Here is a 22,915-nt window from a genome sequence, read left to right on the forward strand (position 1 = left end):
CATCATCCTATCTTTCTGCTCCAGATTCTTAGAGATCTTTTCTTCTTATTGAAGTTGCCAAACGGTTTTCTAGTTTTTCTTTCTTTTCTGGTTACCATTAAAACATTTTTAAAAGTGTGGTTTTTCTCCCTCCGCGTTGTTGGAATTATGTGCTGTGGTATTCTTTTTAGAGACCTTGCGTCCGTTTTTGTTGCTGGTTTGTGCAGTCCACAACAAGGAGAAGAGCTCTTTCGGAACCTGGGTTAGCAAACAGATTCAGTGTCTGATTGCTCCTGGCCCTCCTTGTTATCATTTTGGGTGTGGTACAATCACCTTCTTAGCTCCACGCAGGGGCGCTGTTAATGAGCCCAGTTTCATCTGACTAGCAGTGTTCAGTGAAGGCAGCTCCCCCAGAGTGAAGTGGGAGCTTCTCCAGTCATCTCTTCCCAGTCTCTGACACCCTGTGCAGGTGGAGAATATGAAAACCAGCAACCTCCCCTGCGAGCGTCCTGTCAGCTACCGCCCTAGATGGAATGACAGTTTACTCCTTCATCCCTGTTCTAATTCTTGACCTGTTGCTATTTGGAAGCTGGGGAGAAAGGCTGTTACATGAAAAGTACTAACTGGGAGAGTTGTCTGACACTCTGGGCGCCTCACTCATAGTTCCTCTACATCAGATGGACTGTCGCCCAGTTTTCTGGTTGGCAAATACCTAGAAATCCATGCTAAAGTGGAGAAGGATACACACCTTCCTTATTGTTTCATGAGGGTAAGTTTTCTTTATTTCAGGCAGTAAAACATGTATCACATACCTTCTGTGGTCCTCACGTGGCTCTGTGGGTTTGTAGTTGATGAGAAATCCTCCAGGACTTTGCAGTAGGTTGACTATAAGGCCAACTGCTCTAAATTTTCTTTCTTTCTTCATTGGGTATTTTGGTGACAAGTTGGGGGAGGTTGTTAGGGCTCCTATAGGGGATACCATTTTCAAAAGGATCCTCTCTGCTTTAACCTTTAAATATGTGATTCTTATATCAAATGGGATATACCTAAAAACCAAAGCTCTCTGGGCTATCATTCAGTGGATTCCTTTCGCAAGGGAGTATGATATTCACTGACAAAATGGCAAAATAAATATATATATAGAGAGAGGAAATGAATGAGAATTGTTTTGGATTTTATTGCTTTAGTAGTATAACTTGTGACCACCTAGTTTGGGCTGTCTCATTAGTGAAATGAACTGAAACATCGAAGGGTTTTGTGTGTGTGTGTGTGTGTGTGTATGTGTATGTGTATGTGAGGAAGATTAGCCCTGAGCTAACATCTGTTGCCAATCCTCCTCTTTTTGCTGAGGAAGGTTGGCCCTGGGCTAATATCCGTGCCCATCCTCCTCCACTTTATATGTGGGACGCCGCCACAGGACGGCTTGATAAGTGGTGCATAGGTCCATGCCAGGATCCGAACCTGCGAACCTGGGCCGCTGAAGTGGAGTGCGTGGACTCAACAGCTCCACCATTGGGCAGGCCCCAACATTGAAGGTTTTACAAATCACCCTGCTTGTATTGATAACATTTATGAAATTTGTCTTGTGAAGTTACAGTGTTTTCCATACCGAAGCAGAAAATAAGGACAGTTGAGGACAATGCTATGCAGTTGAACATGGCAGTAGAGCCTGACCTGGGAGCTCTAACCTTGCTTCACCGCCTTCAGCAGATGCTCCTCCCGCCCTTTCTCTGGGTGTGACAGCGGCAGTTTTGCTTCTGACTAGTTCTCAAGGATGAGAATCTGCCTGTTTGTGAAGAACTTCTGTGATTTGTTATCTTTTCTGTTTATTCCTCCTTATCACTCTACTATTGTGTCTTTAATATGGGTTCATAATTTCTAAAGGGGCGTCTGTCCCTGGAAATTTATAATTTAATTTTCACTGTTAGATTCACAATCTAAATATTTATCTTCTCATTTACTGACACCTTAGTTTTTTTCAACATGCTCATACATCATTTGTTTACATCTCACATACTTTTCGCCACAATAAAATCACTTACCTTTTGTTCTTAAAATCCCCTTTACCCTGCCATAGGCAACAGGAAGTTTATCCGTTTGAATAAAGAGTCTGCCTCATTTAATTTCAACTTCTGTCATAGGGTTACCTAATTTAAAATCTGATATTCACCTTCACTTTAGTTCGGCAAATATTTGAGGCTTTTGAATGTTTTTTTCTGTTCTACTTTTCTTACACTTCATGTAGAAAGGTATCTTTCTTATTTGCGTATTTTAGGCTGTTTCATACAATGATAGAGTGTAGAGGAATAGGGCTTGGAACACTCTTCTTGCTTTTTGTGACCTTAGGCAAGTCATTTATTTTTCTGTAGAATTGCCTGTTAAACGGGCATAATGGTGTTTGCTGTCATACGTAGCGGTGTTGCTGTAAGGACCAAATGAGGTAGAGCAGGATTTTCAACACTAGCTACATACTGTCAGTTGTGAACCTTTGAAAGTATAATTTCTCCCCACCAGAAAGTTCGATTTGTCTAAGGTGGGGTCCGGCCATGAGTATCCAGGGATTGTAACTGTGCAGTCAGGTTTGAGAGCCACTGAGGGAAAGCGTGTGGAAGCATTTAGAGATATGTTATTAGTAGTACTATACAATTTGACACAGGACCTTGTTGTAAGTGACATTTTTATATTGGATAGAAATTGCTTATTTTAGAAGAATTTAAACTTTCTAGTTCTGGATGAGTTTATACTGAGGTAACTTCTTTCAGATGATAAACAGTACCTCCCATAATTTTCACCCAATTTTCTTGGATTTGTTAGGCTCAATCAAGTTAACCTTCCCTGGGGTAAAGTAAAACTCTGAATGCAATGCCTCTTTCCTGCTTGCTAACCACCATTTATTTTATAAGAAGTTCAGTGCATCCTGTGCTTATGCATTTATATAAAAGTACTGATTTACACTCTTTAAACAATGAGAAGCAAGGTGGTAGTGGGGCATACGTGTACTTGCCATGTCGAGAATACCTTCTGGGGTCCGGCCCCGTGGCCAAGTGGAAAGTTCTGCGTTTTGCACTTCCGCGGACTGGGATCACAGATTCAGATCCCAGGCGCAGTCCTACACCACTCACCAGCCATGCTATGGTGGTGTCCCACATACAAAAAAAGAAAACTAGAGGAAGATTGGCACAAATGTTAGCTCAGGGCTAATCTTCCTCAAGCAAAAAAGAGGAGGATTGGCAATGGGTGTTAACTCAGGGTGAATCTTCCTCAGTGCAAAAAAAAAAAGAAAAAAGAAAGTTAAAAAAGAATACATTCTAACAAACTACCTCAGGGTAAATCAGGTTCCCTCTATGTTACATTGTACAATGTGCTGTTCTTGGAACCCAAATAACTTACTTGGTACAAGAGTATAAACACAGTAGTTACAAAGTGAATGGAGTGTTCTAAAAATTTTATCTTTTAATGAATTTGTCTCCAAATATTATATCATAACATGAGTAACTTTTCCTCTTTGAACTTGCAAAAATGAACTACTCACCACTTACCAAGGTAAAAACAAGAAGAAATCCGAAGTCTGAACAGTTTTATATCTATTTAAAAAATTGAATTTGTAATTAAAAACATTCTCATAAGGAAGCCATTAGACCCAGATGGCTTCACTAGTGAATTCTTACAAAATTTAAAGAAGGAATAATTCCACTCTTCTAGAGACTAGAAAAAATGAGCACTTCCCAAATGTTGGAAAATAGCTTTAAGTGGCCCTGATAGTTCCAAGTGTTTGAGAACTGCTGAAGTTCTTATCCTTTGCTGGTGAGTGTGTAAATTGATCAAAACCACTTAGTCAGATAGTTTTGCTGCCTATTGAATGTGAACAGATGCATAACCTGTGACTCAACAGTTCCATTCCTAGTTACATACCTTTCATAAATGTGTATATAAGTACACCAAAAGTTCATTGCAGCATTATTCATAATAGCCTCAACCTGGAACCAAACCAAATGATTGATAGAAGATGGATACATAAATCACGATATATTCATAAACTGAAATACTACACAGCAATGGTAAAGCACCAGCAACTGCTGTATACAACAGTGTGGATGAATCTCACAAAGAAAATGTTGAGTGAAAGAAGACAGTGAAATAGTTTATGATTCCATTTATATAAAATTCAAACACCAGCACAACTTAGCTATGGTGTGCTGATAGATAAGCACAACTTATCTATCAGGGTAGTGCTTAGTTTGTGAGGGTGTTATTGACTGGGAAGGGACACCCAGGAGCTTCTTGGGTTCTATTTCTTGATCTGGGTGGTGGTTGGAGGGGTATGTTCATGTCATAAAAATTTGTCAAGCTGTAAAATTATGATTTGTACCCTTTACAATATGTATACTATTCAGTTTTTTTAAGAAAACCACTCAGAAAAGAGATTAAGTATGAATAAAGTAGCCTGGAACAACTTTAAGGGAGGCACTGATAAGTAGAAACTGAAACCTTACATTTATGCACTTAGGAGATTCAGCGTTAAGATTGTAAATGAAGTGCCATTCACCTAATCTCCTGCCTCATTGATCTGCATGGTTGATTTATATACATACATATATGACTCAAAAAAGAAGCTCCTTTTTCTTTTAAGGGAAGGAAGAAATAATTCCTTTAGGAATAGCCTATGGGAAGTTCACGGAAGAGTATGAATAACCTATTCATATATGTTTCATTTTTAAAAGTTGGTATCCATTTAATAAAACCAATTGGTGTTGAGTAAAGGGAACTCGATTCGTGAAATGCTTATAAAAGCTTAATTGCAGCAGAGTCCTCTCACCCTGATATAAGTGTTTTCATTAGATATTTAATAAAGATCACAAAGGCCTCAGATTAAATGTTCCACTTTTTTTTTATTGACAGTAATGTGTTCTCACTGACTCAGCAGCCGTCTTTGTTGCTGTCCTGGGGAACTGACAGGCTCTGTTTACTTTTTAGGTGCAGGTGTTTGGACTGTATTCTGGAGAAGAATTTCACGAGACTTTTGACTGTCCCATTAAAGTAAGTATTCAGTAAGTTTTAATTTTTCTAAGGGTTTTCTCAACTAAGGCAATAAGGATTACAATACTTTGAGCACTACCAATCTTGCATTAATTTTGTCAGTAAGTATCTATTCACTACTTACAATATACTAGATACTGTTTGATGCTGTGAAGGAGTACAGGAGATATACTATACTGTATGACTGTGATCCTAGTCTGTCCTCAGGAATCTGTTGTCGTAGTGCGTGAGATGATACACACACACGCACACATGATTTGTGGTTAAATACTCAAAGAGGTAAAAACACAGAGTCCAAAGCTGAGAAAAGTTACTTCTAGCTATTCAGTAATGACTTGATAGATGGAGTAATGTTTGACTGGGCTTTAATAAATGGACAGAGCAGTTGGAGAAGCTGGCTTTCCATGTGGAAGAACAGTATAATAGAAATGGAGAGGGTAGAAAGTTCAACTTGTGTTCAGAAAGTGGCAAATAGTCTAGTTTAGATGGTGCATAAAATACTGAGTTGGCAAGACAGCTGTGCAGGCAGATTGGGGCTGGTTTTATATTCAGGCTAAGGAATTTAGACTCCATCTAGTAGATAAGGAGAAATTATTGAATGTTTAAGAGCAAAGAAGTGACAGAAACTGAGCTAAGCTTAAAGAAAATTATTATGGCAGCTGTATGCAGTATAAATTAGAGGGCTGATAGACATGAGGCAGGAGGACCAGTTGTTATAGTTGTAACAACTGTTATAGTAGTTAAAGAAAGCAGTTATTAATTTTTTTTCACTTCTTTATTCAAACATTTATTGATTAACAGGTGAAGGAGAGATAGGATCTAATGTGTGTTTTAGAAAGCTAAATCTGCCAGAATGGAGGGTGGATTAAGCAGGAGAGTGATTGGGGACAAGAGGCAATTTAGAAGGCTAATGCAGTACTCTAGGCAGGTCATTACAGGATCTCAATAAAAAGAGCAATAGTGAGTATTCAAGATGGAGTAGAAGAGATGAAAAGCCTTTAGGAGGTAGGCTTAACAAACTTTGGTGATGGATTGGATGAGGGTAATGAAAGATGGAGTTGCTGAGGGTAAATGCAGGTTCTTGCTTTGGTAATAGTGTGTGGGAATGTCATCAATTGCAATAAGGGATGATTTCAGTAAGGACATTGCTAGTTTGGTCTTGAGTTTACATAACTGGTACATCTGGTGGAAATGTTATAAAGGTTTTGGAGACATGAGTGTGGAGCTCAGGATGGGGATTGGCCCTAAAAACACAAAGTTGATAACCACAGTTGAGTAAGATGAAGCCATTTTTAAAGATTTATCCAGTTAAAAGCTAAACAGTGAGAAGAGAAGACGACTGATGGTGAAATTCTGGAACACTCTAATTTAAAGATTCAGGCAGTGAAATAAAAAAACAGCAAAGAATCTAAGAAGAATCAGTTAGAGGGACCAGAGGAATCCAGAAGAGTAGTGTCAGGGAAGCCAAAGGAGAGAGGGTTTCCAGAAGGAAGCAGTAGGCAGCAGTGTGAAAGGCAGTGTGGAGATTAAATGAGGTGAGGACTGAAACGGCATTTTATTTGGTGATTATGAAGTTACTGACAACCTTAGTGAGGACAGTTTCAAGAGCAGGAGGGTCACCTGTACCAAGAAGTAAATTGGAGATGAAGAAGTAGAAACAACTAGTGTAGACTCTTCTTTCAAGAAATTTGGTAATGAAGAAGAGAGATCATCTGGTAGATAGAGAGGCAGTGTCCAGGGAAGATTTCTGCAGATCATGTTTTTGTTGATGGTAAAAAATCGGTAGAGGGGGAAAGATTGAAAATAAAAGAAAGGGAGTACTTAAATGAGCAGCACTAAGGAATGGGATCAACCTCATGGGGTGGGTGGGAAACATTGGAAAAGGGTCCTGCAGCCTCTGCCTGTGAGACAGGCACAGAGGAGGTAAGACTGAGCCCAACTGTTTGCTAAGCTGCGCAGTGACCTTGTTTCCTTAGAGCAGAAGAGGAGAAAGGGATAAGGTAGTGTGACTGAGGAGCATGGGGATGTCTGGAATAACAGTTGTTCTCTAGAGTTACATATTATAAGAGAGCTAAAAGGACTCTAACAGCATGTGTAAATGATTCAATATTGGTATCTCAGGCAGATTAGAAAAGAGCTAACTCGGGAGAAAGGAATGATTAGAGAAACGAGGAGTCATGTGCTGAAAGCCCTAAAAATGACAGTATAGGAAGAGGAATCTATTCCATTGGAGGATGAAAATGTTTTAGTCAATTAATTTGAATATAAAATGTATTTAGTTGAAGGTTGATGGAAGTATAATTGTGTGGATTTTTTTTTTTTAATGTCTAGAAATATTCTGTATGTTGGGTTAGGGAAAAAGCAAAATGCATTAGTCAGTGATGACCTGGGTTTGGGGCTAAAAAGGTAAGGAGTAGAGCATGTGCAGGCTTATCAGCCACAAAAGGGGAGCCCCGAAGACGGGCTTGCTCTGAGTGGAGCCACTAGGCCTTCAGAAAGCCACTGGCACGTGAAATGAACAGTGATGAGGGGTGGAGCAGCCTTGGGAGAAACTTGTTTAAGGGGTTGGGAGGAGATTGGCTGAGTGGAAAGTGAATGAGAACCAGGGGGACAGGAACTGAGGCAGGTCCTGAATGTTGCCTCTCACACTGACGGGGTCTTGGTGTAACTACCTTGTGTATCTGTGAGGCTGCATTGCCCCACCTTGTCCATTTGGTACCCTCAGTCATTGGAAGGCATCCGGGCAAGGAGATAGTCAGGTTCTTTCTTTGTGTTTCTTCTATTGTATTAGAATTGTATTCAGTTACAATTGCTGCCTTGACTGACCTCCCTTGCTGTCTCTGAGGATGGAGACCCACTTAAAGGGTCCCACTCAGCCAGAAACGACAACTAATTCACTCTCATCTTTTTAGCTTTGACCTGGCTCCACAGAAGAAATCTTTTTACACAAGAGCAAAACTCAGATATCCTCAGCTGTTGCAGAATCTTACCTGAATAGGTTACTTCCTACCAAGATATAAGGATAATTTTTAGATCATGCTGCCTGGAATGTATAAAGGGTTTTCATTCCATGCTTAACCGTGACTCCTAAACCAGTGTGGGATCCTTGTTCCCTTGTAGATCATCGCCGTGCACCCGCATTTCGTGAGATCCAGCTGCAAGCAGTTCGTGACTGGAGGGAAGAAGGTAAACGCTGTGTGTCTACCCTCATATGCAGTCTTTGAGGGGATTCCGTTTTCTCTTTAATTTATGCTTAATTTTTTAATGTCTGACTATTCATTAGGAGAAATAACAGTGTAATGAAATTGTCAGACCGTCACCTCTTGGGGGAGGTGTGGCTTCAGTGCTTCTCCCTGACATTCCTTTGGAGTAGCTATAGGGTGAGAGAAAAAGATGTTACTCAGACTACCATCTGGCATTTGGAAATACTGTTCCTTCCACAAAAAAGAGGTAGCATTTAAAAATAACAAAAGAGTAAATAAACTAGTGTTTTTCCCCTTGTAGAAAATCTCTTGCAAGCCTTGATAAAGCTTTAGAACAATTATGGTTATTTTTTACTCACATGTTCCTGACATATTTTATTATCTTAGAGCCATTTAAAAAATAAGAGAGCAAAATTATCTTTTTGTATGTTTACATGTTTGTTTATAGATATAGTAAATTCTAAAGTTAAAACAATCTTTCTGCTTATAACATGTCATTAATTTTTTTTCTGTTTTTATTAACCAGTGATATTTTTTAAGCCATTTTGTAACAGAATGCTACTACTGTACTGGAACTCTGAATATTATTTCATATTCAGTTTAGAGCTCAGTGAAAAGGAGGTGGTCTGTGGTTATTTCTGTAGCAGCATATAGCTATGGAATGACTTCTTTGAGGCTCAGCTACCAAATGGTTTCAAGTGTTTTATGATAGTTATCAGTCATTTTCCCTTGGTCTGCTGCCTCATAGAATGATAGAGCAGGAAAGCATACTGGTCATTAGCTTACCCAGCGTTTCTCAGGCACTGGTTTTAGCTCATTGTAATGGTTGAGTGGCAGGTTCTTAGATGCCGATTCCATTCCACAGCCTGAAGCTGAGATTGCACCAGCTCTGGTTTCTGATTGAGAGCCAGCTCCTTCCCTCCCACCCACAGCTCTTGTGTTATCCTTATGTTCTAGCCTCATTGCCTCACATAAAAATGTCTATGGGATTAATCAGTGGGAATTACAGATTTAATCCAACATTCTCTATTTAGATCTGCAGCTGATTCACTGCTGAAAACAGCTACCTTACTGGTCTTTGTTGACCACAGGAAAGAGTACCTTTAAAATTCCTCTTGTTAAAGTATTTCTTTACTGAACACTTTTATAGTAGGAAATTTTATGTAAGGTATAGCATAAATTCACTTAGCTGTACTTTAAACTCTTGTGTTTTTATTTAAAATTCAATGGGGATAAAGAATGGTGAGCCATTGTTTTGTTTGTTTATTTGTTTCTTAAGTGGCTTAAAACAACAAACTTTTATTATCTCACAGTTCAAAACTTAAAGAGTGGCTTACCTATGTGGAGCTTGCTCAGAGCCTCTCGTGAGGTTTCAGTGTAGATTTTGGCCAGGGCTGCAGTCATCTGAAGGCTTGACTGGGGCTGGAGATCTGCTTCTAGGATATCTGCTGCCTTCTTAGTAATAATCCCTCACAAAATATTGATAACTTAAAATATTGATAAATCACTTTGGTTTAAGTATTTCCCTAGTGTAGGATGCAGTTTTGAGTTCCAATTTCCAATTTCAGGAGTTGGAGATTTTACAGTTGTCTTCTATTTCTTGAAGGTATTGGTATGAAAGAAAATATGAGAGATAATATGAGTGGTGATGTCCAAGCGATAGGATTCAAACTCAGAAGGTGATATTTTTCTGTGTTGATTTGTGTTCTTAATAACCAGCTTATTTGTGGAGTTTAATAATTGCTTTTATACTGTGAGGAGTACCTGTAGACTTATGAAGTTTGCCACAGTAGTTATGCCACATGAGTGTCTTGTCGACCTGCAGCATGCCTGGGTTAACTGTGTCAACAACATACTCTTTGTCCTTATACTTAGCATTTGATATAATTTATAGACATCTGTAGAAAGGACAGTGTGAATGTAGCTGTTCGGGCCAGAATTCGTTGAGTAGGTACATGAGCATCATGCAAACAACAGCGTAGTCCAGCATCCAAGTGCGGATGAGGTAGTGAGGGAAGAAGTTAGAATTGATACAAAGATAGACGTTGTTGCAAGTAGTAAAATAAGTAAAATTCACCGAATGCTGAACAGGTGAGAACATCAGGGATTTGGTTCATCTCTTTGGTTATCATTGAAACTTGACAAGTTTTTCTGTCTTCAGTGTTCTATGACGGAGCATTCTTATTTCTCCTCTTTCCCATTCACTTCTCCAGAAATGCATCTGTAGATATTTCTTCCCAAGCACAAAAAGATGTTTGATTATGTGTGTATAAAATAAAAATAGTTCGGGTCATCTGGTGAAAAATGATATTATTTTTTCAAAAAATTATTATTTCAAAAAATGATATTATTAAGTTAGAATTTCTCGATTAAAATAATTTAAAAGAGAAAACACACTACAGGGTTAGTATATTTTGTAAAGAGATTAGTATATTAGGCTCGATAAAAGTATATATGTGCTATTTTGAAGTGAAGAATCATATGATTGTATGTATCAGTGTAAGTGATGTTAAATTATCTCAGATTTTTAATAGCTTTATTGATATATAATTTGCATGCCGTAAAGTTCACCAGTTTAAAGTGTGCAGTTCAGTGGTTTTTAATATATTTACAGAGCTATGCAACCCACCATATTCTAATTTTAGAACATTTTCATCACCCCAAAAAAGAAACCTTGTACCCATCAGCAGCCACTCCTTATCGTCCCCCTTCCCTTCCAACCACTAATCTACTTCATTTCTCTATCAATTTGCCTATTATGGATATTTCATATTATTTCTGGATATTTTGTGTGAATAGAATCATACAATATGTGGCCTTTGTGTCTGGCTTCTTTCATTAGTTTTCTAGGTACATCCGCGTCATAGTATGTATCAATACTTCATTCCTTTTTATGGCGAAATTATATTTCATTGTATGGGTACATCATTTTATTTATCCATTATCAGTTGATGGACATTTGGGTTGTTTCCGTCTTTTGTCTATTATGGATAATGCTGCTGTCAACATTCATGTACACAGCTTTTTGTGTGGCCATGTATTTTCATTCTTCTTGAATGTAGAATTATTGGATCATATGGTAACTTTATGTTGAACACTTTGAAGAATTGTCAAACTGTTTTCCAAAGTGACTGCACCATTTTACATTCTCACTAGCAGTATATGAGGATTTTAGTTTCTCCACATTTTCACCAACACTCGCTTTTATTTGTCTTTTTGATTATAGTCATTTGGGGGATGTAAAATGGTATCTCATTGTTTAGATTTTGATTTCCTTAAGGACTAATGATGTTGAGCATCTTTCATGTGCTTATTGGCCATTTGCGTATCTTCTTTGGAGAAATGTCTATTCAGATTTTTTGCCCATTTTTTGATTGGGCTGTTTGTCTTTTTGTTAGACAGTTGTAAATGTTCTTTATGTATTCTTGCATAAAGGTCCCTTGTCAATATATGATTTGCAAATTCCTCCCTGTCTGAGTTGTCTTTTCACTTTATTGATGGTATCCTTTGAAATATCAAAGTTTTTAATTTTGATGAAGTCCCATTTATCCTTTTTTTTTTGACACTTGTGCTTTTGATGTTGTATCTAAGAAATCACTGCCTAATCCAAGATCGTGAAGATTTATGCCTGTGTTTTCTTCTAAGAGTTTGTAGTTTTAACTCTTAAATTTAGCTCTAGAGTCTACTTTGAGTTAATTTTATATATGATGTGAGGTAGGAGTCCAAATTCAAATATAGTGTAAGGTAGGAGTCCAAATTCATTCTTTCGCATATGGCTATCCAGTTGTCTCAGCACCATTTGTTGAAAAGACTATTCCTTTGCCATTGTCTTGGTCCCTTTGTCAAAAATCAGTTAACCATAAATGTTAGGATTTTTTCCTGGACTTTCAGTTCTATTGATCTATATATCTGTCCTTGTGCCAGTATGCCTTTTAGGTTTTAGAACGACTAATTTTGCTATAATTATTATTGGATGACAAACAAATTAACTCCTCTTTAAACATTTTGATTTTGAGTTCTTTCCTTTTAAAAAGCCATTATAATGTCTCCTACCTAGGTTAGAGGCTTAAGAAACGTTGGTATGTAAGTGTGTCTTCTATTCAGGGACTTGTAACATACAGGCTATTGACTGATTTCTTTGGCTCCATTAAAGTTTATTATGTAAATACATATTTAATAAGTAGTTTAAAAAAAGTAGTGTTTATTCAGTAAACTGTAGTGACCTCTTTGCACATATGGTTAAATAACTAGAGATTTCCAAAATGTCCAGTAGGTTGGTGTGGTTTGCAGAAATCTCTGGAAAGATTTCTTCCTTCTCTATGTATAGTATGCACTTTTCCCCCAATTTTATTGAGATATAATTGATATACATCACTGTGTAGGTTTAACGTGTGCAGCATAATGGTTTGACTTACATATATTGTGAAATGATTATCAAAACTAGTTAGCATCCATCATTTCATGTAGAGATAAAAAGAGAAATAAAAAGAGAAAGCAAAAAAAGAAAAAGCAATTTTTTCCTTGTGATGAGAACTCTTAGGATTTACTCTAACAACTTTCCTATATACTGTACAATAGTGTTAACTGTAGTCGTCATGCTGTACATTACATCCCTAGTACTTATTTATCTTATAACTGGAAGTTTGTATGTTTTGACCACTTTTCTCTGGTTTCCCCTTCCCTCCCACCTCTGGTAACCACAAATCTAGTCTCTTTCTATGAGTTTGGGGTTTTGTTGTTGTTGTTTTTGGTTTTTTTTAGATTCCACGTACAAGTGAGATCCTACGGTGTTGGTCTTTCTCTGTCTTACGTATTTCACTGAGCGTAATGCCCTCAAGGTCACCCATGTTGTGGCAAATAGCAAGATTTCCTCGTTTTTTATGGCGGAACAATATTGCGCCTTATGGCGGAAAATATGTGCAAATGTGGCGGAAAATATGTGCAAATGTGGCGGAAAAATATTTCATTGTATATATGTAGACACCACAACTTCTTTATCCATTCATCCGTTGATGGACGCTTAGGTTGTTTCCATGTCTTGGTTGTTGTAAATAATACTGCAGTGAACATGGGGTGCAGATATCTTAGTGTTTTCATTTCCTTTGGATATATTTCCAGAAGTGGAATTGTTGGATCATATGGTAGTTCTATTTTTAATTTTTTGAGGAACCTTCATACTGTCTTCCATTAGTGGCTATACCAGTTTACATTTCCTCCAGCAGTGCACAAGGGTTCCCTTTTCTCCATATCCACACCAGCATTTGTTATCTCTTGTCTTTTTGATAATAGCCGTTCTAGCAGGTGTGAGGTGCTACCTCATTGTGGTTCTGATTTGCATTTCCCTGATAGTTAGTCATGTTCAGCATCTTTTCATGTACCTGTTGGCCTTTGATATATGTATCTTCTTCGGAAAAATGTCTGTTCAGATCTTTTGCCCATTTTTTGATTGGATTATTATTATTATTATTTTGCTATTGAGTTGTATGAGTTCTTTGTATATTTTGGATATTAACCCGTTACCAGGTATATGGTTTGCAGATATTTTTCCCCATTCTGTAGGTTGTCTTTTCACTCTGTTGATTATTTCTTTTGCTGTGCAGAAGCTTTTTAGTTTGATGTAGTCTCACTTGTTTATTTTTAATTTTGCTGCTTGGTATGCACTTTTAAAGATCACTTGTGCTGCATGGTTTTAGCATTAGTGTGTTTTGTTTGTTTTAAAATAGATTTATTTAGTTGAATATTTCAGGAAATATTTCTAATTTCATTAAGGAATATATCTTTGATTTTAAAAACTAAGGAAAAGGCTTTTAGAAGATGACATTAAGAAGGGGGTACTATTGTGAGATGATTATTTTCATTTTGAACGTATTAGTAGATTTTAGGAGGAGCTGCTTTTATAACCGAGTTATGGCATTTTATACTTTGGAAAAGTGAGAAAAACCAAGGCTATGTTGGCCCAGTCGCAACTCTGATCATTCCAACTGCAATTTCAACTAGCACCATAAACTAAGCAGAACATGTTTGAAGAGTCCAACATTTAGCAAATGATGATAACCTTGCAATAATCATATACTGTAGATATCAGGACCTCTGTTTAGAGCAGATGGCAGATCATATGGGGGGAAAGAGAGTCAAGACAAATATCATGTAACTGAGAGGTTATGTATGACCTTCTGCCTTAAGAAATAATTTAATCTTCAAAAAAAAACTGGAGCAAAGACTAGCCAGATGATGGTGTAATGTGGAATAAAAGCATTCTTAACCCTTAAGAACACTGATCTTCCCTAGACTGACAGCTAAATGAATCTTGGAATTACATACTAACTTCTGTAAACAATGGTGAACGTGGCACAGAGACTAGAGAAGTGAACTAGGAAAAGTGGAAGTCCTGTGATGAGACATTCGTGATGTCATTTCATAAGAAAGAGAAATCTAATTTAATATTTTGGTTGTTTTGATTTTATTAAAAATTTTTATTCCTATAGAAACTTTTTTTTTAAAGTAATTAGAACATACATTTCAGAATAGCTCTGCCAAATAGCAATGTAGGAGAGAAATTGTAGTTTGACACATTTGTTGATATTTTCCTTAAGGTTCCAGCTTCTTAGGTCTTTAAAGAGAGCTCCTTATCCACCAGGGACTAGGAAGAGGAGGTTATAGTTCTGGCTGGCATGAACTTTTCTTTTAAGTTTTCAAGGTAACTTCTTAGTAGTTGAATGCCGTAGCTGGATTTATGGACTCCCCTGCTTGACAGATGAGCACAAAAAGCTTATTCTAAATTCTGTTTTGTTTCCATGTTGGAAAAAAAAAGAAAAGAAAAAGCATATCTCTTAAAACTGCCATTGGAGAGAGCTTTCAAACACGTGAACTGATGGATTTTTTTAAGTGTAACCTCCTTGTGTAGCAAGAATTCTAATACATGAGCATAGCAATGAGGTTTCTATTTTAGAAATAAGTCTGCCAAGCAGATCTTGTCTGGGTTTGTTTTTTTTAATTGCTCAACCTTCTCTGTCAGCAGATAAACTTTAACTTTTGTGACCTTTACCTTTGAACTCTGAAATACACTTCATAATAATTGGTTCTACTACTTTGACAAATTATTAAATTGTCATGATGCTGTTTGCAGCGGAGTTCATTTTTAGAAACAAAATAGTCAGCTGTTTGGTGTTGTGATGGGATAGAAGGAGGGGACCTGGCCGCAGGGACACGTTGCTTTATAAGCTGGAAAATGTCAGTCAGCAAACGAGGAAAGGACCTGCGTGAATGAAATTAGAAGTGCTTCACTGTTCAGGGCTGAAGGCTTGTGGCAAATTTTCCCTGAAGGACAGAGGTGGTAGCATCAAGCAGGTTCTTCAAGTTTCCAACAGGGACTTGCAAACAACAGATTGCATTTTGAATCCCTTTCGGTAGAGGATTCAGTAGAGCAGCTTTTTGTAATAATGCAAATCTTCGAATCCAGACAGCACAGTGAGCCACTGTGACCACTACACATGATATGGAGAGGTGCTTCCTTCTGTGTTTGCTTATCTTCTGGTCAGATTGGAGCTGGGGTTCTTGGGGTTAAAAGGGATTTGACGTCAGATATCCCACTCAGTCTGCTGTCCAGTGCATCTCCAGGATGGTATTTTGGCAAGTGGTCAGATGCCTTCTGCATGCAGACTTTTCTCACACATTACTTCACAGGCACCCACCACATTTCTGTCCTAGTGGTTGCGTGTTGAACCACTGTAAATAAATACCTTCATTTCTTTCAGGTACTGTCTTATAAACTGTGGTTCCATTCCTAGAAATTCATTTCATGGTGTAAACATACCAAAATTGATTAAAAACCACCAATTAATAGGAAGTAACACACAAATGTAACCTTCACAAACATTTTTTAGGTGTGTAAAACCAAGTTGTAAAATAGCTATATTGTAAAAGTGTATTTTGGTGAGTTTTTCTGTATGTGCTGAACTGGCTGAGGCTAAAAATAGAAATCCATTGCTTAAAATAGAAATCATTTTTAGTCTCAAAAGTAGGTGTTCTTCATTGCTTTCAAAATTAAATTCATTTATCTCAAATATTAATCACGTTTTTCATGTCAATATGTAGGACTCGCAGAGTCCTTGAGGTGGATCCATGGCAACTTCATTTTCTGCAGTGGTCCCTCTTGTTTCATATTCATCAAAAGCCTGTTGAGAATAGAAGCCTTTTGTCCTTAATGAGTTCAGCTAACTTTTCCATATGCAGTGTTTCCATATCGATTGCAGCTTCCCCCTGAATTCTGATGTTAAGCCTACCATCTTTGTTCTTAGAGCAACTTCTTAGAGCAATCAAACCATCTTTGCTTCTTGCTGAAAATACCTTCCTTTGCATGTTAAGAGCATTGTGATTGTTCTTAAGTATTTTGAATAGTTAGTGACTGTGCAGGAATCTTTGCCTAGTTAAGAATGCTCACCATGTTTTCTTATGGGGTTAAATACTAATTGACTGCCATTAACACTGGGAGGTTCTCTCTCTCTCTCTTTTTTTTTTAAGGTAAGGCTGTACTAAATACTGTCATTAACGTTGGAAAGGTTTTTCCTTTTTCTCTCTTCTTTTTTAAAGATAAGGCTATATAAACCAAGGGGTCACAATTGCAGCCATTGTAAGTTGGCAGCACCAGAGCAAACTAAATCACAGTCATTTCACAGGATTGGTTGGCTTGAATCTGCTTCTTGAACACAGCTTTGTGTCAGGGTCCACATTGGTGCTGTGAACACACAGTATCTGGATTTCAGGAACGGCAGTATGTTTCCAAAACTAGATAGGTGAAATGCTGTTGGTGGAAAGCAGTTAGTCAATAACACCCTTAATCAGAATAGTGATTTAGCAGAAAACTACGTATTCCAAGTCTTCTGAGAGGGAAAAAATGTGTATATGTGTGTATACATATACATATATACATAAATATATATACATACATATATATGCATTATATATGTATCACCATGGGGTAGTTTTGCAATTCTTTGTTTTTAACCATTTTGAACTTTTCCCCCGCTATTGTTTGTTCGTTTGCTTCCTTTCAGTTTTCTAATTCAGTTTCAGCCAACATTCTTCTTTGATGTTTGTAACAGGGAAAATTGGAACAAACTAAATGTCTACCAATAGTGAATTAGCTGTGTCAGTGCCCTGCAGCCAGAGATCACCAGGAGCACACCGAGGGGTGTGAGGAAGAGGGCATTAGAAAGAAGGTATTACAGGGTTGGGGCTGGTGAGAGGTGATTTGGGGCGGATTTAAGGAAGCAGGGCTTTGCTCTAGATTGGATGCTGTCAGGAAGCAAGAGTAATCCTACCATTGGGTATCCTAATAAATCTTATCTAGGAGGAGGAAAGACTAAATCAAGGCTAAAGACATCATCGGTAAAGCAGCAGAGGTCTCTCTCTTTAGCCTGGACAGGGGGATGCTTTGGTCATTTATGTGGCTTGGAAAATGTTCATATTTTGTCTGTGTTTAGACATGATTATGGCGTGATCTTGTTTTTGTTCTGATCCTTCTTGGGCACAAGGCCTTGTCTGATGTTGGTGTCTGTGAAATTGTGTATATTCACCTGGAGAACACCAAGGCCCAGCTTTGAGTGCCAGGCCAGCTCCTGGATGTCAGCTTTTCTCTTTCAGTTGAGACAAATGAAATGCCCAACATTTGCTAAGATTGCTTCTATTATAGTACTTTATGAAAATGTATGTATGGTCTGATTTCATGTTTTTGTAGGTATGTAACGTATTTATGTAGCAATATTCATGGTAGGCTATACACCAAATTATTAACAGTATTAAATATTTACATATTAACAATGTCTGAGCAGGATTTTGAGTGTTCTTTCTGGCCTTCATTGGGTTTTGTTTTCTGCTTTTTTTTTTTTTTGTAGTAAACATGCATTACTTTTATAATCAAAAGCAATAATAAAAGAATGTATAAAGTAATCTCAGCTATTTTGGATCTCTTTTTAACTTCACATTGTAAATCATATGAAATTCCCTACATTATTGAAGTCTAATCTTAGCTCAAAGATTCTTTAATGGTTACATAATAGTCCATCCTATGACTAGATGGAATTCATTCTGTCTATTTAATTTTCTTAACCATTCTCATATTATTAGACCATTAGATTGTATCCAGTTCTGGGTTATCATAAATCATGCTGCAATGAAGTGAGAAATCTTTGGGCGTGAACTTTTTGTCTGTGCTTCTGAATGTTTTCCTAGCACTGATTCCTGGGATTGGAATTACTGAGTCAAAGATTATGTTTATTTTTTAGGCTTTTGATACATACTGGCAAGTAAAGTTGCATTCCAGAAAACATAGCAATTTACACAAGCTGTGTGTGCAAGTACCTGTTTGACCACATTGTCTTTGCCAATTTGATATACAGAGAAAGATACTCTGTTGTTCTATGTTGTAACTTCTTTGAATTATTAGTGATTTTGAACATTTTTATTTACTAGCCACTTATATATCTTCCTTTGTGATTTGCCTGATTGTATTCTTTGCTTGGGGCAGCTTTTAATATTACCATAGAAGCCAGGACAATGAAGACTGTCCATTTGATATTTATTGTCAGTTTGAGCGCAAATTATTGCTGCTTCCTGAACAGCCTGCAGCCTTTTCTCCAATTTTGGCTAAATCTGGAGTAATTATTCTTGTTCCCAAGGAGGCATTATGTAGGAGTCATAATGAGACTTTAGAGTAGACACTAAAGTGTGTTAAAAAAAAAAAAAAAAGGACAAATACATGCTATCACATGGATGTGGTTCTGCCCCAAAACCATCAGTGCTCCCCCTTCTATGGAAGTTCAAGGACTGGCTAGCGTGCCCAGTTAAAGGCAGGTTCATTTGACTTGGCTCTTCTGCAGATAGTGTCCTCTTTATTTTTTGCCCCTTCGCTTTACTTAGAATTGAGAGAAGTGCTTCTTCACATATATAAACCTCTGTTAGGTGACTTTTTATGTTATTCAAACATTCAAAACTTAGCAGTTTTGTATTTCTTTTTCGTATCTTCTCTGTGCACAGATCTCTCTGCAGTCATCTATGACTGAGATCATGTGTAGTTGAAATTGGAGATATTTGTTCATCACACAGAACGTTAATTCAAGTTTAATCACCCAGTGGATGGCACTTGTGTTTTCTCCACTCTGCTGATGAAGGGGTCCGACCTTGAACCCAGCCCTGGGAAATGTATCCTCAGATAGCTGTGAACTGAAAAACAGAGCCAAGGTATTTGGCATGAACAACTGGCTCTGTTATGCCTGCGGGATCCATAATAAGATTTTTTTTTCCCCAGTGGTAAAATTATTTTTTAAAAAAACTACCCCAGGGCCGGCCCGGTGGCGCAAGCGGTTAAGTGCGCGCGCTCCGCTGCGGCGGCCCGGGGTTCGCTGGTTCGGATCCCGGGCGCGCACCGACGCACTGCTTGGTAAGCCATGCTGTGGCGGCGTCCCATATAAAGTGGAGGAAGATAGGCACCGACGTTAGCCCAGGGCCGTCTTCCTCAGCGAAAAAAAGAGGAGGATTGGCGGATGTTAGCTCAGGGCTGATCTCCTCACAAAAAAAAAAAAAAAAAACTACCCCAATAATTTCTGAAATCACATTTGCAATTGTGAGTTTGCTTATGCAGAAATTGCGGATTGCTAGTTTAACTAGGAGCCTGTGTCACATGCTGGCTACAGTTGATTGCTCAACCCATATAGGTGGGTAGGTAGATACATAGATGAGATCTATCTGTCATCGCTAGTTTTTTAATATAAAAGAAGCGGCTCCTAAGTGGCACCTCTAGTGTTTAGCTTGTTTTATTCATTTTGAACTGGCAGCTTGGATTTCTTGGTCACTAAGTTGACTGTTACCTTATGTTGATACAACGTTTTTTAAATTTCAAAGCATTGTTCTGTCTACATAGTTTTCACAGGATTAGTTAATTTCAACAGCTTGTCCAAAATCTGTGTTGTGTTGGAGTTGTGTTTACTGGAATACTGCTTGGAGGCAAGTGGCCTATCAAGTGGGCTCTGGAAATCCTTCTGTGTACAGAGACTTTCTACAGGAGAGTATTTGGCCTGTATTTAACTGCTTTGAAACATGTTACATTATCTTTAGAGAAAGGAGAGTGAAGGATGATAATTTGCTTGTCCAGAGAATAACCACTGAACTGAAAGCAATAATATATTGGGGAAATTCCCCTTATCTTCCTACATGTTTTATGTTCTCTCTTGATGGAGATAGTAAAACTGTTGGTGTATTTTAAAAGCTGTGTATTTTAAACTTTGGTACTGAGCCAAAGCAGGAAGTAAGACAGGGGCACTGTCTGCTCTACTGGGTCCTTCTTCTTGGTCACTCCAGCCTCCATCAAGACTCAAGACTCCTCTCTGCTGTCAGCAGCCGGCCACCATCCCAGGTTGTCTCCGTGCTCATTAATCTTTTCTCACTTCCCTTCTTGACTTTTTAAATTTCATTCCTAATCTTGGATTTTTAAATCGTTTGTGATGAGTTTTCCCCGTCATTATGCCCTTTGTCTATTTTTACTGAGGTAGTCTTATTTGGCATGTTTTAATTTGCTGAGGTTTACTTTTATTTGTTTATTTCTCTATTTTATTGTGTTGAGCTCCAGCATCTTCTCTGATCAAGTATTTTTATCTTTTGTGGAATCTGTTTTCTCCAAGCCCCTTGGTCCTTCTTGTAGCAATGAACTTGCCATCTACGACTTGCCCACGGGCTTACACCCCAGCCCAGTCTTCCCTACTTTCTTGTCTGCCTCACAGCAAGCAATGTTGCTGGTGTTTAGGAAGCCTGAAGGAGTCAAGTGATTTATATACTTGCCAGATCACAAGATGATTAAAAAGGGGCCAATCAGACTCCCTTTCGTCCATCAGGGAAGAGGGGTGATGGGTAATCATTGGGGTTATGCTTCCAGAATTGGCAGCTTTATTACAGCCCGATGGGAATCCTGCCACATGTGTGGGAGATTCTGGGATGTGCATCCTTACCACTCTGTAGTGTGGGAAAGTACTAGACAGATTTATCAGCACAAAACATAGGAGAATAAAGTATATTGCTGAGGATGTGAGGGCTTCTATTGAAATATAAGTACTAAGAGTGCTGACGGCCAGAATGTGGATTTATGGGAAATAAAGCCCTAAAATACTTTCTCCAACAAAAAATAGACTTCTTGGAAACAGTTTTTCCTCTCTATGTACTTAGCTCCCATTGAGCTTAAATTGCTCTCAGTATTGTGATAATGACAATTCAATATTACAGGATGTGGAAGATGAACCACATAAATTAACCAGCTGCTTTTAAGGGTAGTTCACTCATGACTTACCCTCTAAAATACTTTGTAGAACATTGGTGCTCAGTAGGTCTCTAGGCAGTTTTATGCCTAGAAGAAAGAAATGGATTTTATTAAATGTCAGTGAAATACAGGTAGATAGTTTTGTGGTAGTTAAATTAGCCTAGAATGTTTGTAAGAAAAACAGCTTATCTTTTCTTAAATTACTAAGGCAGAACTTTCCTTGCCATTCCTGCCAGACAATGTGTTTCTGCTTGAAATTCCCATAGATTAGGATTTGCTTTAAAAAGCAAGTGGAGAGTGGATCGTCTAGTCCTTCTCCCTCCTATATGAAACTCTATGTCCCACAGAATGTTATAAATCTAATCCTGCATGTACAGCATAGTTGTGTTTGAAGAGTTTCAAAGGACATGAATGGGAATGATTCCATAATTACTAGCTGATCTTTAAGGTTTTGTACTATGTGTGGATTGGAAAGTGGGACTTGTGAGTAAAGAATAAAGTGGAGTGGAGAGAGAAGGCAGAAAAAATGCTTCAAGGGGCCAGGCGGGTAATGTGGAGAGAAGCAGGCCCAGGTGAAAGACAGCGGGGAGGAGTGGGCTCTGTGGCAGTCCAGGGAGCCTTCTGCAGGCATCCAAACACGTTTCCAATAATCACAGCTCAACCCCAATGAGAGGCCAGTTTGCATCCCTGAGATAAAGGAAGTGCAATTACCTAAACTGAATAGGGGAAGACTAACCTCAAGAGTAGTTTTCAAATTTTTGACAAGTGTGGATATAGTTTATCGTCTGCTGTTGAGCAGAGGGAAACACACCAACATTTCAGGAGTAGGACATGGGTCAGGATAAATGAGCCCTCTCTCAAAGCAAGGATGTGTTAATTGTATGAATCAGTCACAGGGTTCTTTCCTTTAGGTTTTTGAGATTAGGGCAGATTCCAATGTGTCCACAGTAGTTTAGGGACATTACTAACTACAGGTGGGCTGAGTGGCTGGAGGATTTGGGGGAATTACATAGCTCTTCTTGTAGCAAACACATTGTGTGTATGAGCAATGAAGGAAAGAATAAGACTAGTAGACCTAGGAAAGCCTATTCATTATCTGATATTCATCAAGCCTTCTGTGTCCAGCAAAGTAGATATGGTTTCTTTCCTCAATGCATTTGCAGTCTGTTGGGGAGATGAAAAGTAAACACCTGAATCTCGGTGAGTGAGATGTAATATGGTACTCATTATCCCGTGATGGATCCAGCGTGATCTTAAAACGTTTACAGAACCAAGAATTTAGGGGGAAATTATTTGACTTAAAAGAATTCTCCTAAATGATGATCTTCCCTAATATATTTGACTGTTTATTTACAAATCATTTCTTATTTTTCATACACAAAATATAAAGTGA

General features: G+C 38.1%; 1 protein-coding gene across 2 annotated transcripts in view; it reads left to right on the plus strand.

Moving 5' to 3' along the window:
- Positions 1–22,915, plus strand: part of VPS41 (VPS41 subunit of HOPS complex) — a 171,599-nt gene that overhangs the window by 70,513 nt on the left and 78,171 nt on the right. For both annotated transcript variants that reach the window (XM_058570676.1, XM_058570683.1), the window contains exons 6-7: positions 4,954–5,016; positions 8,137–8,202. In XM_058570676.1, coding sequence (XP_058426659.1) covers positions 4,954–5,016; positions 8,137–8,202 — 129 coding nt within the window. The remainder of the gene's footprint in view (positions 1–4,953; positions 5,017–8,136; positions 8,203–22,915) is intronic.

This window comes from Diceros bicornis, chromosome 3 (assembly GCF_020826845.1).
Source record: "Diceros bicornis minor isolate mBicDic1 chromosome 3, mDicBic1.mat.cur, whole genome shotgun sequence".
Taxonomy (NCBI): domain Eukaryota; kingdom Metazoa; phylum Chordata; class Mammalia; order Perissodactyla; family Rhinocerotidae; genus Diceros; species Diceros bicornis.